The sequence below is a fragment of the Protopterus annectens genome, chromosome 15.part0 (genome assembly GCF_019279795.1).
Source record: "Protopterus annectens isolate FY-2018-M chromosome 15.part0, PAN1.0, whole genome shotgun sequence".
In the NCBI taxonomy this organism is placed as follows: domain Eukaryota; kingdom Metazoa; phylum Chordata; order Ceratodontiformes; family Protopteridae; genus Protopterus; species Protopterus annectens.
Genome location: NC_056749.1, coordinates 28,976,859 through 28,995,880, shown reverse-complemented (window position 1 = coordinate 28,995,880; position 19,022 = coordinate 28,976,859). Strand labels below are relative to the sequence as shown.

The window sequence follows — 19,022 nt, the reverse complement described above, 5'->3', positions numbered from 1 at the left end:
CAAGAAACACAGGGTTCATACTAAATGTAAAGCTAGGGAGGCCACAAGAAACACAGGATTCATACTAAACATACAAGCTAGGCAGATCACAGGAAACACAAGGGTCATACCAAATGTATAGCTAGGAAGGCCACAAGAAATACAGGGTTCATACTAACCATACAACTAGGGAGGTAACAAAAAACACAAGGTTCATACTAAATGTACAGCTAGGGAGGCCACAAGAAACACAAGCTTCATACTAAACATACAGCGAGAGATGCCATAAGAAACACAGGGTTTGTACTAAATGTGCAGCTAGGGAGGCCACAAGAAACACAGGGTTCATACTAAATGTACAGCTGGTGAGGCCACAAGAAACACAGGGTTCATACCAAATGTACAGCTAGGGAGGCCACAAGAAACACAAGCTTCATACTAAACATACAGCGAGAGATGCCATAAGAAACACAGGGTTTGTACTAAATGTGCAGCTAGGGAGGCCACAAGAAACACAGGGTTCATACTAAATGTACAGCTAGAGAGGCTGCAAAAACACAGGGTTCATACTAAACGTACAGCTAGGGAGGCCACAAGAAACACAGAGATCATAATAAATGCACATCTAGGGAGGCCATAAGAAACACAGGGTTCATACTAAACGTACAGCTAGGGAGGCCACAAGAAACACAGGGTTCATACTAAATGTACAGCTAGAGAGGCTGCAAAAACACAGGGTTCATACTAAACGTACAGCTAGGGAGGCCACAAGAAACACAAGGTTCATATAGGGAGGCCACAAGAAACACAAGGTTCATACTAAATGTACAGCTAGGGAGGCCATAAGAAACACAGGCACATCACCCAGTATTGGTGGGAGATTAATACTGTCCCACATTAAGTAGATTTTACACATATATCCCAGGTAGAAATTTGCAATAATCTATTTGATCATCCAGATTAGTTTTACAGGTTGCCAAGGAAGTACTTTGTTTGATATCAAAGGGATCTTTTTCCAGAAGTGATGATTATGTTGGGTTATGTTCCTGTCACACCAGCTGGTATTGGTAATGTGGCATTACAGGTTTAGACCTCTAGACTGGGTGTTTGCTTTATCACCGCTTCTGTTTGGGCAAAGGAATTGAAAGAGTCTGGGGTCACTCACAGCATGGAATGTTAAGCAGATGTCAGGCCTGAAGAGCCAGTGAGTGTCATCAATGAGTATCAGGACATTGGTTTTATTATGTCACATTAGCGTAGCATAAGGAAGCGATGACTACGGGATGATGCTGTAGGAGTTTTGTACCATGTCATGTGTCCAGAGGTTTTAGTTTGTAACATTAGCATAGGATAAGGAAGCGATGACTATGGGATGACACTGTAGGAGTTTTGTACCCTGTCACATGTTCAGATGTTTTAGTATGTCACATTAGCATAGGATAAAGAAGCAATGACGCTGTAGGAGTTTTGTACCATGTCACGTGTCCAGAGGTTTTAGTATGTCACATTAGCATAGGATAAGGAAACAATGACTATGGGATGATGCTGTAGGAGTTTTGTACCATGTCACGTGTCCAGAGGTTCTAGTATGTCACTTTAGTGTAGGATAAGGAAGCGATGACTACGGGATGATGCTGTAGGAATTTTGTACCATTTCACGTGTTCAGAGGTTTTAGCATGTTACATTAGCGTAGGATAAGGAAGCAATGACTACAGGATGATACTGTAGGAGTTTTGTACCATGTCACATGTCTAGAGGTTGTACTATGTCACATTAGCATAGGAAAAGGAAGTGATGACACTGTAGGAGTTTTGTACCATGTCCCGTGTCCAGAAGTTTTAGCATGTCACATTAGCGTAGTAGAAGGAAGCGATGGCAATGAATTATGCTGTAGGAGTTTTATACCATGTCACATGTCCAGAGGTTTTAGTATGTCACATTAGCGTAGGATAAGGAAGCGATGCCTACAGGATGATGCTGTAGGAGTTTTATACCATATCATATGTCCAGAGGTTTTAATATGTCACTTTAGTGTAGGATAAAGAAGCGATGACTATGGGATGATGCTGTAGGAGTTTTATACCATGTCACATGCCCAGAGGTTTTAGTATGTCACATTAGCGTAGAATAAGGAAGCGATGACTATGGGATGACACTGTAGGAGTTTTGTACCATGTCACATGTCCAGAGGTTTTAGTATGTCACATTAGTGTAGGATAAGGAAGCGATGCCTACAGGATGATGCTGTAGGAGTTTTATACCATGTCACATGCCCAGAGGTTTTAGTATGTCACATTAGCGTAGAATAAGGAAGCGATGACTATGGGATGACACTGTAGGAGTTTTGTACCATGTCACATGTCCAGAGGTTTTAGTATGTCACCTTAGCGTAGGATAAGGAAGCGATGTTGCTGTAGGAGTTTTGTACCATGTCACATATCTAGAGGTTGTACTATGTCACCTTAGCATAGGAAAAGGAAGTGATGATGCTGTAGGAGTTTTGTACCATGTCACATGTCCAGAGGTTTTAGTATGTCACCTTAGCGTAGGATAAGGAAGCGATGTTGCTGTAGGAGTTTTGTACCATGTCACATATCTAGAGGTTGTACTATGTCACCTTAGCACAGGAAAAGGAAGTGATGATGCTGTAGGAGTTTTGTACCATGTCACATGTCCAGAGGTTTTAGTATGTCACCTTAGCGTAGGATAAGGAAGCGATGTTGCTGTAGGAGTTTTGTACCATGTCACATATCTAGAGGTTGTACTATGTCACCTTAGCATAGGAAAAGGAAGTGATGATGCTGTAGGAGTTTTGTACCATGTCCAGAGGTTTTTAGTATGTCACAATAGCATAGGATAAGGAAACAATGACTATGGGATGATGCTGTACAATATATAATGACATGCATTTGATAATATCATGCAATTTAGGGTAACATTTCACTGTAAGCATGCATTGCATATTGAGATGTGTATGAACATGCGTGCTTAGTTTTTTTTTTTTTTTTTTTTTTGTTATATGTAAGTATCGTGCAATGTCTTTTTAGTAATTTGCAGAACACATAAGAAACCATAACATACTGACTTTTTTTGGACTCTACAGCTAAATTTGAGGAGAAAGAGAGTATAGAAAACAATCAGCCTCTTTCTAGGAGTTCCACACCACAAGGTGCAAACTTGACAGCCATTAAAACGATTCTGAAAGGAAAGGTAGATGTTAGTCTCCCCTTGGCAGAGCGGATGTTCCAGACCATTTACCTCTCAGTCTTGCTACTTCTCATTGACCTGAAGCAAACTGGGATTCTGGTGCAGAACAGAGATAGCCAGTTGACGATCCTGGAGTTACATGAGGTAAGCTGTTGCTAGCTTTGCTGAGCTCTGATTATGGAAATGCCGGTAGAAGTTGTATATTTTGAATAAGCTCACCCCAAAAGTTGTAAATGTGCCTGAAGTTACTTTTTTATCAGTACAACAAAACACTGTATGGGAGCAGACTAAACATAGATTAATCTGCAGCATATATTTGTAGTCACCTTATGCAGGAGTTCATGGGTTCACTTTTACATCATTATTTATACTGCTCATTACATGATATTGACTCTCCTCCCTTTTTTAGCCTGGTTCCAGTAAATAAATTACTGGGGTAAAATGGCATTGAAGCTTCTCTGACCAGGAATTTAATCAGGGCCATGGCAGTTAGAGTTCAGAATCCTAACCACTAACTACCAGGAACTCTGCTATTTCTTGATCTAGCCACAGACAAGGTACATGGCTGAGATAGCCTGGTAGTTTTTTATTTATTTTAGTTATGCTTTTGTTGACTGGATTAGTTCCACTAGATCAGTGGTCTCAGGGGAGACCCAGCGAAGTATTCATACTGACTAGGAGAAATTTGGCTATGGCACTGAGGAAAATCACATACTTTTTTTATAAGTGCCATGGGATCTTTTACATCTACCTGTGCTGCCCCCAGCAATGGGACCTCAGTTTAACACCTCGCCCAGAGCATGGCACACTCAGGAGTACAACACCCCCATGCTCCACTGCAGTGTCACTACTGGAAAGTTAATCTAAGCACCTGGGGTGGGGGGCTACATCCCCCTGTCTTATGATCTGCTAGCACCGAAGGCATGTGTGCTACGTGTGCTTTCTGTTGAGCCACTGACACTGCAGACAAAGTACCATTTATATGAAGGATTACTGCTATTGCTAAAGACATCGGTAGTCAGTAGGTTTGATTATGAGAAGGCTGCTTATACCTTTGCAGTTTTATGAGTTCTGGCAGTGGTTTCTAGCTCACTGGTACTTACACTAGTTTGTTTTGCATTGCTTTTGTGGAGAAGCTTGACTGAGCAGTTTGTTTTTCCTGGGAAGAGTCCTGCATATAAGCACTTCTTTTAAAAACTCAGATGCTTTTCTGGAGATTGAATTTGGTGATGAAGAGAGATTGTCACTGTGACACCCATGCCCTGGTCCAGTAATCAAGGAGTCTCAATCCTCACCACTACACCAGAGAGGGCATCTCATATGAGAGGAAAGGATAACAAATACACACAGTAAATTGCAATTTCCCTTAAGAGCACACAGAGATCACAGACAGTCTGGAGCTGTTCTCTCCCTTGCTCCCCAGGTCCCCAATAAGACTTCCCACTGGTACAGCTATAGAGTCCAGATCTCGGCCAGTTGGACAAGCTAAAATCTCCTGCACCATCTCTGTCCAACCTGTGCTTTGTGTCCCTGCCCAAGTAGCTGACACACACACACACTTTGAGATAAGAGGTTATACAACCCCAACAGACACTCCTGCGGAAGGCTGGTACAGGTTCTCCAGCTGTAACCCTTTTACCCAGACTATATGGTAGTAATTATTGCCACCATCAAGCTAATACTTATCAGCTATTCAAAGACCCTTAAAAGGGTGTCCAGTTATTACTGTGCAATATTATTATCCAATTGGTAGTATAGTCCACAGCTAAAGCTATTAGAGTGGCTTTGTACAGTTTTACCAAAGGCATGCAAGTACCCTTAAGAGCTTAAATTATCTCTACACAAAACCAGCCACAGTTAAAAGGTTTTAAAATATTTAATAATAAATAATTAAAACCACAAGACAGTACTTTCTACTACACAGTCAGTGCTAGTCAAGAGTTCAGAGATCACACAGAAATACTTAACATAAATCAGTAGTACTGTTCTGACATCACAGAAAAACACTTAGTTTAAACTTTCTAATTTCCAGCTCTCTAAAAGAAAACACGTCTAAGATAACTTACATAAGACAACAGGCAGAGTGCTCTAAGTTGGATGATCTAGACAAAAATGCTTAATGCCTTCAGGTTCTCTCTGTTTAAATTGAAACTGGAGTTCTGATAAAACATAGGTTCATAGGTTCATAGGTTTATACTAGGCTATCTGCCCTAAGGCATTTATAAGCCTAGCCCAAATTTTTGTGGCTTACGCCACCCCTTATATGAAAAAATACTGTGCCCATTAGTTTGTTGTGCCTCTGTCCAGCAGTGACACAGATATGATTCCCGGGGTAAACCTACGTCACACTTTCCTGGTGTTCCCAGGCTGACAGAAACTGCATTTACATTCTTTTACACTCAGAGCAATAAAGTACATTCCACATGTAAATTCTGGTCATTAACTTTAGCCTTAAAACAATAGGCAGGAAGCCTTCATCTAGCCCGGCCAGAGCCGAATTGTAAACATCAAAGGCAGTGACGAAATAATTTTAATTAAAAAGGGCCAACAAGAAATGCTTGACTTAGCTTTCTTTACAGCAGAGGGCAATGTTGCCACATTGTTTTAAGTTCAACATTTCACGACATATTCTTTCATTTAAACAAACAAGCTTGTAGTTTGCATTCATATTTACAAATGATAGAGTTATCTACACAATTCTATCTGGCTAGGCTGGCAGCCTTCACCCTTCTATACAAGTATTCACACCCCCCCCCTCGAGAACTCAAGCTAGTTTTTCAAGTGACCCTTGAGAAACGCCGCTTGAGAGGGTTAGGTCTATCTGAGTATACCTACCCCATTCCCTGTCTTGAGAGCCCGTCTGCATTGATATTGCTACTCCCACTGCAGTGCTGCACTGACATATCATATGCTTGCAACCCTAGGCTGCATCTTAGCAACTTGGTATTTTGCTGGCTGGCTCTGTTTAGGGGGTTGTGATCTGTCATAACAGTGAGTTTCCTTCCATACAGATAAGGCTGAAGTTTCTGCAATGCCCACATTATGGCTAGACATTCCTTTTCTACAGCTGCATAGCATTCCTCCCTGGGTTGGAGCCTACAACTGAGATAAACTACTGGGTGCTCTTCCCCCTCTGAAGAAATCTGGCTAAGTACAGCCCCCACCCCATGGTTTGAGGCATCCACCCGCACAACAATTTGTTTGCTGTAATCTGGACTAGCTAACACAGGTGCTCCTCCCAAAGCTTCTTTAAGCTTCTGGAATGCCTGCTCACATGCTGGGGTCTACACGTCCTTATCTGGCCTGTTCTTCCTTGTTAGGTCTGTGAGGGGAGCAGCTATGGTACTATAACTGGGGATGAACTTTCTGTAGTACCCTGCTGTTCCTAAAAATGCCCTCACCTGCTTTTTAATAAAAGTTGCAGGCCATGCCTGAATGGCTTCCACTTTGGCAGGTTCTAGCCTTATCTTCCCACTTCCCACTCTAGGTCCTAGGTAGAAGACCTCCGCCATACCCACCTGACATTTGCTTGGCTTAATGGTCAACCCTGCTCTCTGTAGTCTGTCCAGCACCTCCCTGTCGTACTGAAGGTGCTCTGGCCAGGAATTACTGTAGATGGCAATATCATCCAGGTAAGCAAGGGCAAAGCCTCCTGCTAGGATATTATCTACCAGCCTCTGGACAGTCGCTGGGGCATTCTTCATCCCAAAAGGGCATCTTTGTGAACTCATACAAGCCAAAAGGAGTCACAAAGGCTGACTTCTCTCTAGCACTGGGAGTCAAGGGCACCTGCCAGTAACCCTTGGTAAGATCAGTGGTTGTAAGATACTTAGCCCCACCTAGCTGCTCTAGGGCCTCATCTGTCCTAGGCATGGGGTAAGCATCTGACTCTGTGTGACTATTTAATTTTCTGTAGTCCACACAGAACCTGGTTCTGCCATCCTTCATTGGCACCAGCACTACTGGGGAGGTCCAGGGACTCTTGGACTCTTGAATCATCCCTAATTCCAACATCTCCTGTACCTCCTCCCTCAGGGTTTGTCTGACTCTCTCAGGAACCCTATAAGGGGCCTGCCTAATAGGTTTTTGGGGTCCTGTATACACCTGGTGCTGCACCAGGTGGGTGCACCCTGGTTTCTCAGTGAACATGTCCCCAAATTCCTGCAACACTGCTCGAATTTCTTGAACCTAGGTAGGAGATAGCTGCTGGGACATTGCTACCCCTTCCACTAAGGTGTCAGCCCGAGCCTCACTGAGGAGATCATTCCCCAGATCTCCCTCAGACTCCTCTTGCAATCCACTGCAAATGCTCAGCACAAGGACCTCCCTATCATGGTAAGGTTACATCAAGTTAACATGCTACAGTTTGTATATACGTAACACAATCCCAGCAATAAAACCTCCAAGGTCCTCACCTCCAAATGCAAAAATTCAGGTAGAGAAAACAGGAATGAGGAACTCCACGATGGTATAGTAGATAAAACACTTCTTTATTATAACAAAAAGAACAGGAACGATGAGTGCTTTCTCGTACACTATGTACGCTTCTTCAGATCTAAATTAAGTAAGGCATGATAGTTCTTATATAGTGTGCTTCTAGCCAATTATTCAATAATTAAATAACCTAATTGGCTAGGTAAGATGTGTAATTAAACATTCAAAGCAGCTCTTATCATTTACCAAAACCCAGAAAATGCACTTCCTGTTACTACAAGACCAGTGGCTGCATTATAAAACGTTTTTCATATGTATATATATATTTATTTCAAATATAACCTTTAAATAGAAACATAGCAAACCATAAATACTTAAATATTAGTCATATTCATAGTTTGACTAAGAAAGTCCATAACATGAGCAGCTTAAATATAATAAATAATTAATCTATATCAGAAAAGGGCATCTAAAAAATCTAAAAGGCATTTTATATGCTCAAGCTAGAATATATATGTATACATAAAGTCAAAATAGACAATTTCTTGTTAAAAACTACTAGGTAAATAAAAACAATGTGAGAATCCTTTGATTCTCTTCATAAAGAAACGTCATGTCGCTCACATCCGTTCAAATATTGTGTTAATGTGATAGAACAAAAACGCATTCAAAATGTATTGAGCAACATTCAGTATAAACACATTCGCTATAAGCCTCAATACATATAACCCTTAGAAGAAGTGTTAGATTCTGTAAAAGCAATCTGTCAGTGGATCCAAATACTCTGTACTTATTTGATGTTAAATTATTTAATAAAAGCATATTATTAAACATGGCTAAGCATATAAATTATGAGTTTATGAATGCTAACTTTCAACCCATTAAGATGTCATGTATAGAAATAAATATGAACTATTTATATTATTCATTTATTTATCTGCTATATATACCCATCCAAAGAAATATGTATGTATATATGTATGACTATGCAAAAAATATAAAAAGTAGATAAAAATAATAATAGTAATAAAAATCTATTGTATTTACAGAGACATATGTCACAATATATATATATAATCTTGTTATATTAAAATATATAAAATAATATAATCATGTCAAGCTATTTAATCTATAGTATCTCATAAATGTAAAAATCTTATGGATATACTATAGGTTATAGATTGTTGTATTTATATAATATTTCTTATTTAAATAAAAAGAAATAAGTAAATACTAAATCAATATCGGGTATCCTAATTAATTATAATACTAAATTAATCCATTGTTCAACGTCTAAAATTTCAAAGACAGAAAGATTTTTCTGATGTTAAAGCCACCCTGTATAGGGTGCAAACTAGAAAAATTCAAATATCCTGTCTAATTTAGACACCTATAATAACCATATGAATATGTAAATGAAAATTGTGTATATAACACAACACCTAATACATAAAAATGCTTAAATATAATAAATAAATGTTAATAAGAGTTCATATCTTGTCATATAATCAGTGTCCTATATACAGAGAATTCATAAAACATTGTAGCAAAAAATTTTTTAAGTTATCACTACAATAGTGAATCCAATTGAAAGGGGTTCCTAGAGCAAATAACCTTTTGGTTAAACTAAATATAGAATACAATTCAGATATAATCTCTAGACATTTTACAAAACCCTGATAATGCATGAAGAGAAAGAACAAGCTATTATTTCAGACTTCTTTTCTTAAGGACTGATCTAAGACTCACATACTGATTAAGACCTGGAGTATGGTGCGCTTTAAATTTTAAGATCCATTGTAGCTCTACATTTTCAAGATCATTGAAAGTATCACCTTCCCTGCCATTGGGATGTATCAACTGCAGTGTCCTAAAGTTAAAACTATGTTCTGAGTTATTCAAGATGTGTTTACTTAAGGCGCTTTTTGGATCTTTCTTTTTAATGTCATGAATATGATTATAGATGCGTTCCTTTAGGGGCCTCGTGGTCATCCCAATGTAGAATGCATCGCAGTTCAAACAATTAGCCAAATAGATCAAGTTAGAGCTGGTGCAAGTAGCTCTAAACCTAGGTTCAAAATTAATATTTAATTCAGGATGTGTAAACCCTATTTCTTTCGAAATGTATGCACACATATTGCATCGATTACATGGAAAAGTTCCTGTTTTCTGCCTGTGACATGATTCCTCTACTAAAATTCTCTGTGACCTAGTGTCAGCTCTACTCATCTGACATCCTGATTTCTCTATGCATAATAACCTCTTAAGGTTCTTGCTATTTGTATATAGAAATCTGGGTTTTATTCCCACCATGTTCTTTATCTCACTATTAGTTAGCAATATACCCCAATTTTTCCGAATAATACCTGTGACATTACCATTGTCACTAGTATATCTAGTCAAAAAAGGTATAGCTTCTTTTGATATCTTAGAAAAAACGTGGGTTTCGCAATATGCCTTGTTAGATTCAGAGGGGGTGGGGGTACCCACTACTGATGCTTTAGCCTGTTGTATTAAATGTTCATTATAATTTCTCTCTCTAAACATATTATTTAACTTGTCTATCTCTTTATCTCTATCTTCTTGTTTGTTACACAATTTGTTGACCCTCAAAATTTGACCTTTAACAATGTTCTGGAATATGTGTCTGGGGTGCATACTAGTGAATTCTAATAAGTTGTTCTTCCAACACGATTTCCTGTAGATGGTATGGTCCAATTTTCCGTATTCATTCTTGGTGATGGTTATATCTAAAAAATCTATGTTGTATAATGAATGTTCAAATGTAAACCTAAAAAATGAAGTCGTCTTTTCTAAGTCATCTACCATAGTCAGGAACTCATGTATGGTTCCATTCCATAGAATAAGTATATCATCTACGAATCTTTTATATGTAAGTACCTTCTTAAAATAGGTATGTTTAAACAAATGCATGCATTCCCAGTAATATACGACAAGGTTTGCATAGCTATTTGCACAGGGGGTGCCCATGGCCACCCCCCATTGTTGTAAATATAGCTTCTTGTCATATCTAAACACATTGTTGTTTAGTATAAGGTCCAAGATGGCATTCAACAGAATTTTCTCATTATTGTTATAACAATCATATTTAAGTAAAATACTTCTAATCGCTTCAGAACCATAGCCATTGGGAATGGATGTGAATAAATTCTTCATATCCATAGTAATGAGAATAGTTTCTCCAGAAATACCATCTTCAAGATTATCCAAGACTTCTAATAACTCATAGGTATCTTTCAGAATTGAGCCTATCTCATTAATAATAGGTCTAAGTTTTTTCTCAATGAAAACAGACATCGTCTCAGTGACCCACCCTTCCCCCACTACTATAGGTCTTAAAGGTGGTGGGATTACCCCTTTATGTATCTTAGGTAATCCTTTTATGTAGGGAATCTTGGGTTGTTCTATTAACAAATAATTATATAATTCTTGATCTACCTGCCTACATATCAGGAAGTCATAAAGTTCTTGGTGTACAGAAAAAATAATTTTTGTAAGATCACTTTCACAGATCTCTTTATAAGTGTCTGTTTCATTCAGCATAGTGAGCATAGAAGTATTATAAGCAATGTTATCTAGGATTACCACCCCACCCCCTTTATCTGCAGGTCTAACAGAAATTCCTTCATCTTGCTGTAAAGCATAGAGAGATTCCCATTCAGCGTGAGACAAATTAGCATATAGATTAGTTTTCCTGGTGTTATTAAAATAGCTATAGAAATCACCTTCACAGGCTTTAATAAAGCATTCAGTAACAGGTGTTAATGTAGGTGTAAAAACGCTTTTCTTTCTAAACTTCTCAATGCAATCTTGATTACAAACATTATACTGTGTTTTGTTGTTAAACATACATCTTAGATTAATTTTACGTACAAACAGCCGCAGGTCAGTAAGGAGTTCACTTATGTTACTAACCTGGGCAGGAATAAAGGATAAACCCTTATTCAATAGGGCATAGTCCGTTTCTGTAAGAATCCGTTTAGATAGATTAAACACTAAGTCTGTTGTTCCTTTCTCCGATTTCTGTTTTGCGAGTCCGTTTCTTCCCCTGAAAACTTCCTTTTGGTGCGACCTCTGCTTCTTGACCTGCTTTGAAAGTTCCGCCGAAATTTCAGCGGAAGAGGTAAAAAACCTTCAATGTTGCCATGTTTAACTTTTGGTTTGGCTCCTCGCAAATGTTCATCTTTCTGAACCAGCGCTTGCTGATTACAAGGAGGAGTGTCTCTGATAATGTTGTTATGAATATGCATCAAGGAAGGGGACGCCGAAGGTAACGTCGATGTAGCAGCTGTTTCACTTAAGGTGGAACTTACATTCAATACTGTTGAGGCATAGCTCTGGTTAATGGAGAGTCCTTGACTGGAACTCATGTCTATAAAAGGAACAGCATGTTCTTTGTTCCTATTTTCATTGTATTTAGGCCAAGAAAATACATTATTATTAGCAAAGTCATTATGATCCCTATGCAATTTACGTGTTTTCAATTGCTGTAGCTTATCACCATAAGCGAGCACTTGAGTGAACATACTGTCCAACCTTTGCTGGAAACTTTCTTCCTTAAAAGTAGTGGAAATGTCTTTGCTCAAGGATTCAGCTTGTAGTTGGAGCTCCTTCTCAATAGGTAAAAAGTGCTCAATCAAGAGCTTTATATAGCTGAAACCCAAGTCAAGATTCAATTGTTGCCATTTCCGTAATAGCTCGGGATAGGTTTCGCCATAGGAAGGCATGACCAGTACTCTCATGCCTCTAGGGATCAACTTAAAGTGAAGACATGCTTCCAAATGACGCCTCTGCCAAGTTAGTCTATAAAGCTTATATAACGTATTCTCAAGTTCACGAAACATAATGTTGAAATTCTTCATTCTATCAACATTACCTTTATCTATGTTAGATGTCGTAGTCATGTGTTCCATATTGATGTTCAATAGCGGATTCTCTTTAGATTCCAATAAGCTATTCCATTGTCGTTTCGATTTATTAGGAACATAGTCCAACTCTATTGTGCTTGCTTCCATCGCGTGTGGTTAGCCAGGGATAAATTAGGAAACCAAATATACGTAACACAATCCCAGCAATAAAACCTCCAAGGTCCTCACCTCCAAATGCAAAAATTCAGGTAGAGAAAACAGGAATGAGGAACTCCACGATGGTATAGTAGATAAAACACTTCTTTATTATAACAAAAAGAACAGGAACGATGAGCGCTTTCTCGTACACTATGTACGCTTCTTCAGATCTAAATTAAGTAAGGCATGATAGTTCTTCTATAGTGTGCTTCTAGCCAATTATTCAATAATTAAATAACCTAATTGGCTAGGTAAGATGTGTAATTAAACATTCAAAGCAGCTCTTATCATTTACCAAAACCCAGAAAATGCACTTCCTGTTACTACAAGACCAGTGGCTGCATTATAAAACGTTTTTCATATGTATATATATATTTATTTCAAATATAACCTTTAAATAGAAACATAGCAAACCATAAATACTTAAATATTAGTCATATTCATAGTTTGACTAAGAAAGTCCATAACATATTATCTACCAGCCTCTGGACAGTCGCTGGGGCATTCTTCATCCCAAAAGGGCATCTTTGTGAACTCATACAAGCCAAAAGGAGTCACAAAGGCTGACTTCTCTCTAGCACTGGGAGTCAAGGGCACCTGCCAGTAACCCTTGGTAAGATCAGTGGTTGTAAGATACTTAGCCCCACCTAGCTGCTCTAGGGCCTCATCTGTCCTAGGCATGGGGTAAGCATCTGACTCTGTGTGACTATTTAATTTTCTGTAGTCCACACAGAACCTGGTTCTGCCATCCTTCATTGGCACCAGCACTACTGGGGAGGTCCAGGGACTCTTGGACTCTTGAATCATCCCTAATTCCAACATCTCCTGTACCTCCTCCCTCAGGGTTTGTCTGACTCTCTCAGGAACCCTATAAGGGGCCTGCCTAATAGGTTTTTGGGGTCCTGTATACACCTGGTGCTGCACCAGGTGGGTGCACCCTGGTTTCTCAGTGAACATGTCCCCAAATTCCTGCAACACTGCTCGAATTTCTTGAACCTAGGTAGGAGATAGCTGCTGGGACATTGCTACCCCTTCCACTAAGGTGTCAGCCCGAGCCTCACTGAGGAGATCATTCCCCAGATCTCCCTCAGACTCCTCTTGCAATCCACTGCAAATGCTCAGCACAAGGACCTCCCTATCATGGTAAGGTTACATCAAGTTAACATGCTACAGTTTGTGTCCCTGCCATCTGCCTAGCAGATCCACCATGTAGTTAACATCACTTACATTTCTTACAACCTTGTAGGGTCCCTCCCAAGCTGCTTGCAGCTTGTTGTGTCTGACAGGAATGAGAACCATTACCTGCTGCCCCACAGCATACTCACTAGCTCGATCCTTCCTGTCATGCCACACCTTTTTCTGTTGTTGGGCTTCTGCCAGGTTCTCCTGGGCCAAGCCCATGAGTTCCCTGAGCCTTGTCCTGAGGTTTACGATGTATGCCACAACAGACTCCTTGTGAGACTCACACTCACCTTCCATTCATCTCGAATTAAATCTAGAGGTCCGCTCACCCTACGCCCATACAGCAACTCAAAGGGTGTAAAAGCTGTAGATTCCTGGGGAACTTCTCTGTAAGCAAACAACAGATGGGGCAAATATTTGTCCCACTCCCTCTTAAACTGATCTGCAAATGCCCGTAGCATGGACTTGATTGTAGAGTTTAACCTATCAACAAAACCATTAGTCTGGAGATAGTAGGGGTGGTCTTCATGTGCTTCACCCCACAGGACTTCCACAGACAAGCCAGCAGGTCTGACATGAAACTGGCACCTCTGTCAGTCAGTATTTCTTTTGGAAACCTACCCTGCTGAAAATGTCTAACAGAGCATTTGCCACCTTCTCTGCCTCAATGGAGGACAAAGCCACTGCCTCAGGTTATCGTGTAGCATAATCCACTACCACTAGGATATACTTTTTCTCTGTGGAACTTGGGGTACTCAGAGGCCCCACAATATCCATAGCTACCCTCTGAAATGGCTTCTCAGTCACAGGCAAAGGCATCAAAGGAGCTCTCACCTTGTCTCCTGCCTTGCCTACCTTTTGGCACTGCTCACAGGTCTCGCAGTATCCTGTTACATCTCTGCAAATTCCAGGCCAACAGAAGTTCTGCATAATACACCTCTTTGTACATTTTATGCCCATATGACCTGCAAAGGGAATATCATGGGCTATGGCTAGAAGTGCGAGATGGTAGGCTATAGGCACTACCAACTGCTGTACTCTATCACCTTCTAGCCCTCTCTCAGGTGTCCACTCTCTGTATAGTAACCCTTTGTCCCAGTATACAGATTCCCCCTTTCCTTGAGAATCAGGTGCCTCCCTATCTACCTGCCTCAGGCCTTGCAATGTAGGGTCTGAGAGCTAAACCTGTCTCAACTCTCTCCTTGTAATCCTTCCCAGCTCCCCTTCCACAGGAAGTCTGGCATCCTCTGACAGTGGTGCCTCACTGTCAGCCTGGGTACTACTACTCACCTCTACCTTTGCAGTCACTCTGTCCAAGGGAACATCAGTACCCACAAGCAGCTGTGGCTCACCTTCAGCTTAACTGCTACAGAGTAGCTCCCTCCCTGAAGTAACCACCTCACCAGTCTTGGCTGCACATATGCAGTCTGTCTGGGTCTCCCCCAGGCTACCAGACATGCCTGCTTGTCTCCAAGCCTGACTGCGTGTAACTGCATAAGCACAGGGTACTGCACTATCAAAATCATTCCCTATCAGGACATCTGCAGGTATATCCTCAAACACACCTATTTGCTGGTTTCCTTTTCCAGTCTCCCAGTCAAGGTGAACCCTAGCCAAATGTATTTGGAATGGGATCCCTCCTAAATCCCTGACTGGAGTGGACTGCCCAGGCAAGTAGTGCTCCTATGTAACAATTGCAGGCTTTTCAATGGTTATATCAGACGGTGTGTCTATCTTGGCAATGGCCTCTTTGCCATTCACTACAATAGGATATAGCCTCTGGTGGTAGTCTGGTACCCTTGTTGTCCCAAGACAACCTACTATTGGCATTTTGTCTTTCCCACTTACTGGCTCCCTCACCTTTTGGTCCCCACCTTGCCTCTGTGGACATCTGTATGCCACATGGCCCCACTAGTTGCATTCAAAACATTTAACCCTAGCTCCTGGAAGTGTACCTGGACTAGTGGCTTCTCCTGCTACTGGCAGATTGTATTGTGTCTGTGCTGCCCACCATGGGTTCCTTTAGACCCATGAGCAGTACTGGGGGGTCCTCTTCCTGTGCAGGGCTGCCCTGCTTACCAGGTATAGGTCTGTCTTCTTCCCCAACTCATCTGAGGTAGCACATTGTCTATCAGCTAACCAGATCCTCATGTCCTCAGGCAAAGTGCTAAGGGCTTGTTCCCTCACCAAATGTCTGCCAGCCCTTCAAATGTGGTGACCTGACATCCACTCACCCACTTATGAAAATAAGTGCTCAATTCAGCAACATATTCACAGACACTTTCATCTGCCTTGCATCTATGCTCAGATCTTTTTCTTATACATTTCAGGTGTTAGCTTAAACATTTCTAAAATACCTTTCTTTACAGCAGTATAATTAAAACATGCAACGTCAGACATTTTGGACATAACAGTTACAGCTTTACCATAGAGTAAGGGGGTCAGGAACCATACCCAGAGCCCTTGGTCAACTTCATACTGTTTACATAGCCTCTCAAACATATGAATGAAACTATCAAAATTATCCCTCTCTTTAAACTGCGAAAGAAATTTACTGACCTTTTGTGCTTCTGGGGTCCAGTTTCTTTCTTCCCCATTACCTCCATGACTCTCCGAGGAGTCAGCATCTCCTTCTCATGCTGCCTCTGTCTCTCTTGTTCCTCAGCTTGCAGATGCAACAGTTTCTCATTCTCCTCAGCCTGCAAATGTTGCAGTTTTTCATTTGCTTCTAATTCCACATACCTGGCCTCCAACTCAAGCCTCTTTAGCTCCAGCTGGATTTGTAAGTCCACAGCAGAAAGGTTGAGCTGTCCATTCTCCGAGGGGAATTATATCTCCACTGCCAGTCTGATTGTCCTCCTGGTTGCTGTTTTCTGATGCAGCTGTAACCAAGGTTGCAATCAGGTCTGTCTTAGTCAGGTTTCCATGCACCAGTCCTTTGGCCTGGCACATCTGTGCCAGCTGGCTCCTTGTCAGCTTTCCATACTCCTCTGCTGACATGCTGCCTGCTCACCCTGACTAACTAAGATAAAAAAAGAAATAAAACAACTGTGATCTGAACTCTGAGTATTCACTGTCTGGCTATTTTAGAGTACAAAACACCTTCAAAGCTCACTGTACACCAGCTACAGGAATTCACTCTACCCACACCACTACAAGCCAATTAGTATTTGCCAACTAATTAATATGTGACGTGGATATCCCACCGCTGCCAAACAATTAATATGTGAGGATATCCCAACCACTGACATCAATTAATATGAGGTGGATATCCCAATCACTGCCACCAATTAACATGTGATGCCCGTGCCCTGGCCTAGCAATCAAGGAGCCTCAATCCTCACCACTGCACCAAAGAGGGTGTCTCATAAGAGAGAAAGGATAACAAATACACACAATAAAGTGCAATTTCCCTTAAGAGCACACATAGATCACAGTCAATTCGGGGCTGGTCGATCCTTTGCTCCCCAGGCCCCCAATAAGACTCCCAGCTGGCACAGTCATAGGGTCCAGATCTCAGCCAGCTGGGCAAGCTAAAATCTCCAGCACCCTCTATGTCCAACCAGTGCTTCGTGTCCCTGCCCAAGTAGCTGACACACACACACACACACACACACACACACACACACACACACACACACACACACACACACACACACACACACACACACTTTGAGATAAGAGTTTATACAACCCCACAGACACTCCTGGGGAAGGCTGGCACAGGTTCTTCAGCTGTGCCCCTTTTACCCAGACTGTACAGTAGTAATTACTGGCACCATCCAACTAATACTGATCAGCTACTCAAATGCCTTTAAAAGGGTGTCCAATTATTACTGTGCAATATTATTGTCCAATTGGTAGTGTAGCCCACGGCTAAAGCTATTAGAGTGGCTTTGTACAGTTTTACCAAAGGCATGCAAGGACTCTTAAGAGCTTAAATTATCTCTACACAAAACCAGCCACAGTTAAAAGGCCTTAAAATATTTAATAATAAATAATTAAAACCACAAGACAATACTTTCTGCTACACAGTTAGTGCTAGTCAAGAGTTCAGAGATCACACAGAAATACTTAAAATAGATCAGTAGTACTGTTCTGACATCACAGAAAAACAGTCTAAACTTTATAATTTCTAGTTCTCTAAAAGAAAACACAAGTCTAAGATAACTTACATAAGACAACAGGCAGGGTGCTGTAAGTTGGATGATCTAGACAAAAATGATTAATGCCTTCTGGTTTTCTCTGTTTAAATTGAAACTGCAGTTCTGATAAAACATTACATTGTTTCACACTTTCCTGGTGTTCCCAGGCTGATAGAAACTGCATTTACATTCTTTTACATTTAGAGCAATAAAGGACATTCTACATATAAATTCTGGTCATTAACTTTAGCCTTAAAACAATAGGCAGGAAGCCTTCATCTAGCCCGGCCAGAGCCAAATTGTAAACATCAAAGACAATGATGAAATTATTTTAATTTCAAAGGACCAACAAGAATGCTTGACTTAGCTTTCTTTACAGCAGAGGGCAATATTGCCACATTGTTTTAAGTTCAACATTTCACAGCATATTCTTTCATTTAAACAAACAAGCTTGTAGTTTGCATTCATATTTACAAATGATAGTTATCTACACAATTCTATCTGGCTAGGCTGGCAGCCTTCACCCTTCTCTATCAGTCTTCACAGTCACTTCTACTCTTTCTGGCAGTTTCTTCTGTGGTTTCTCAGTTTGTCTTACAGGAAACATTGTTCCTTACAATAACTACATTTATCAGAAGCAAATTGATTCCTGTTCTTTATTTGGTATATCAGCACAATGCTGTCCCAAGTTGTAGAATGCAAGTTTATTTTACATGCATTGGCAATATTCTTAACCATTGCTAGTCAAAGTTTTAACTGTTGAATATGTTTGCTCATTGTATGTTTGTCATGCTGAACTTTTAGAAGTATTATTTCTTTCATACAATCCTTCCAAGACTTAGGTTATATCAAGTCTAATCTAGTTCTGTTGTAACTGATAAAGCATGGTTCTGCAGAGTCTCACTGTAGTATAATTCAGAATCGTTGTCTTCGGTTTCAGTGTGATACAAGCAGCACATTGTTTAATGGTTTACACCTCTATCTCTT

General features: G+C 40.5%; 1 protein-coding gene across 1 annotated transcript in view; it reads left to right on the top strand.

Moving 5' to 3' along the window:
- Nucleotides 1-19,022, top strand: part of LOC122789780 — a 728,210-nt gene that overhangs the window by 48,802 nt on the left and 660,386 nt on the right. Inside the window, exon 4 of the mRNA XM_044057221.1 lies at nucleotides 3,084-3,331. Coding sequence (XP_043913156.1) covers nucleotides 3,084-3,331 — 248 coding nt within the window. The remainder of the gene's footprint in view (nucleotides 1-3,083; nucleotides 3,332-19,022) is intronic.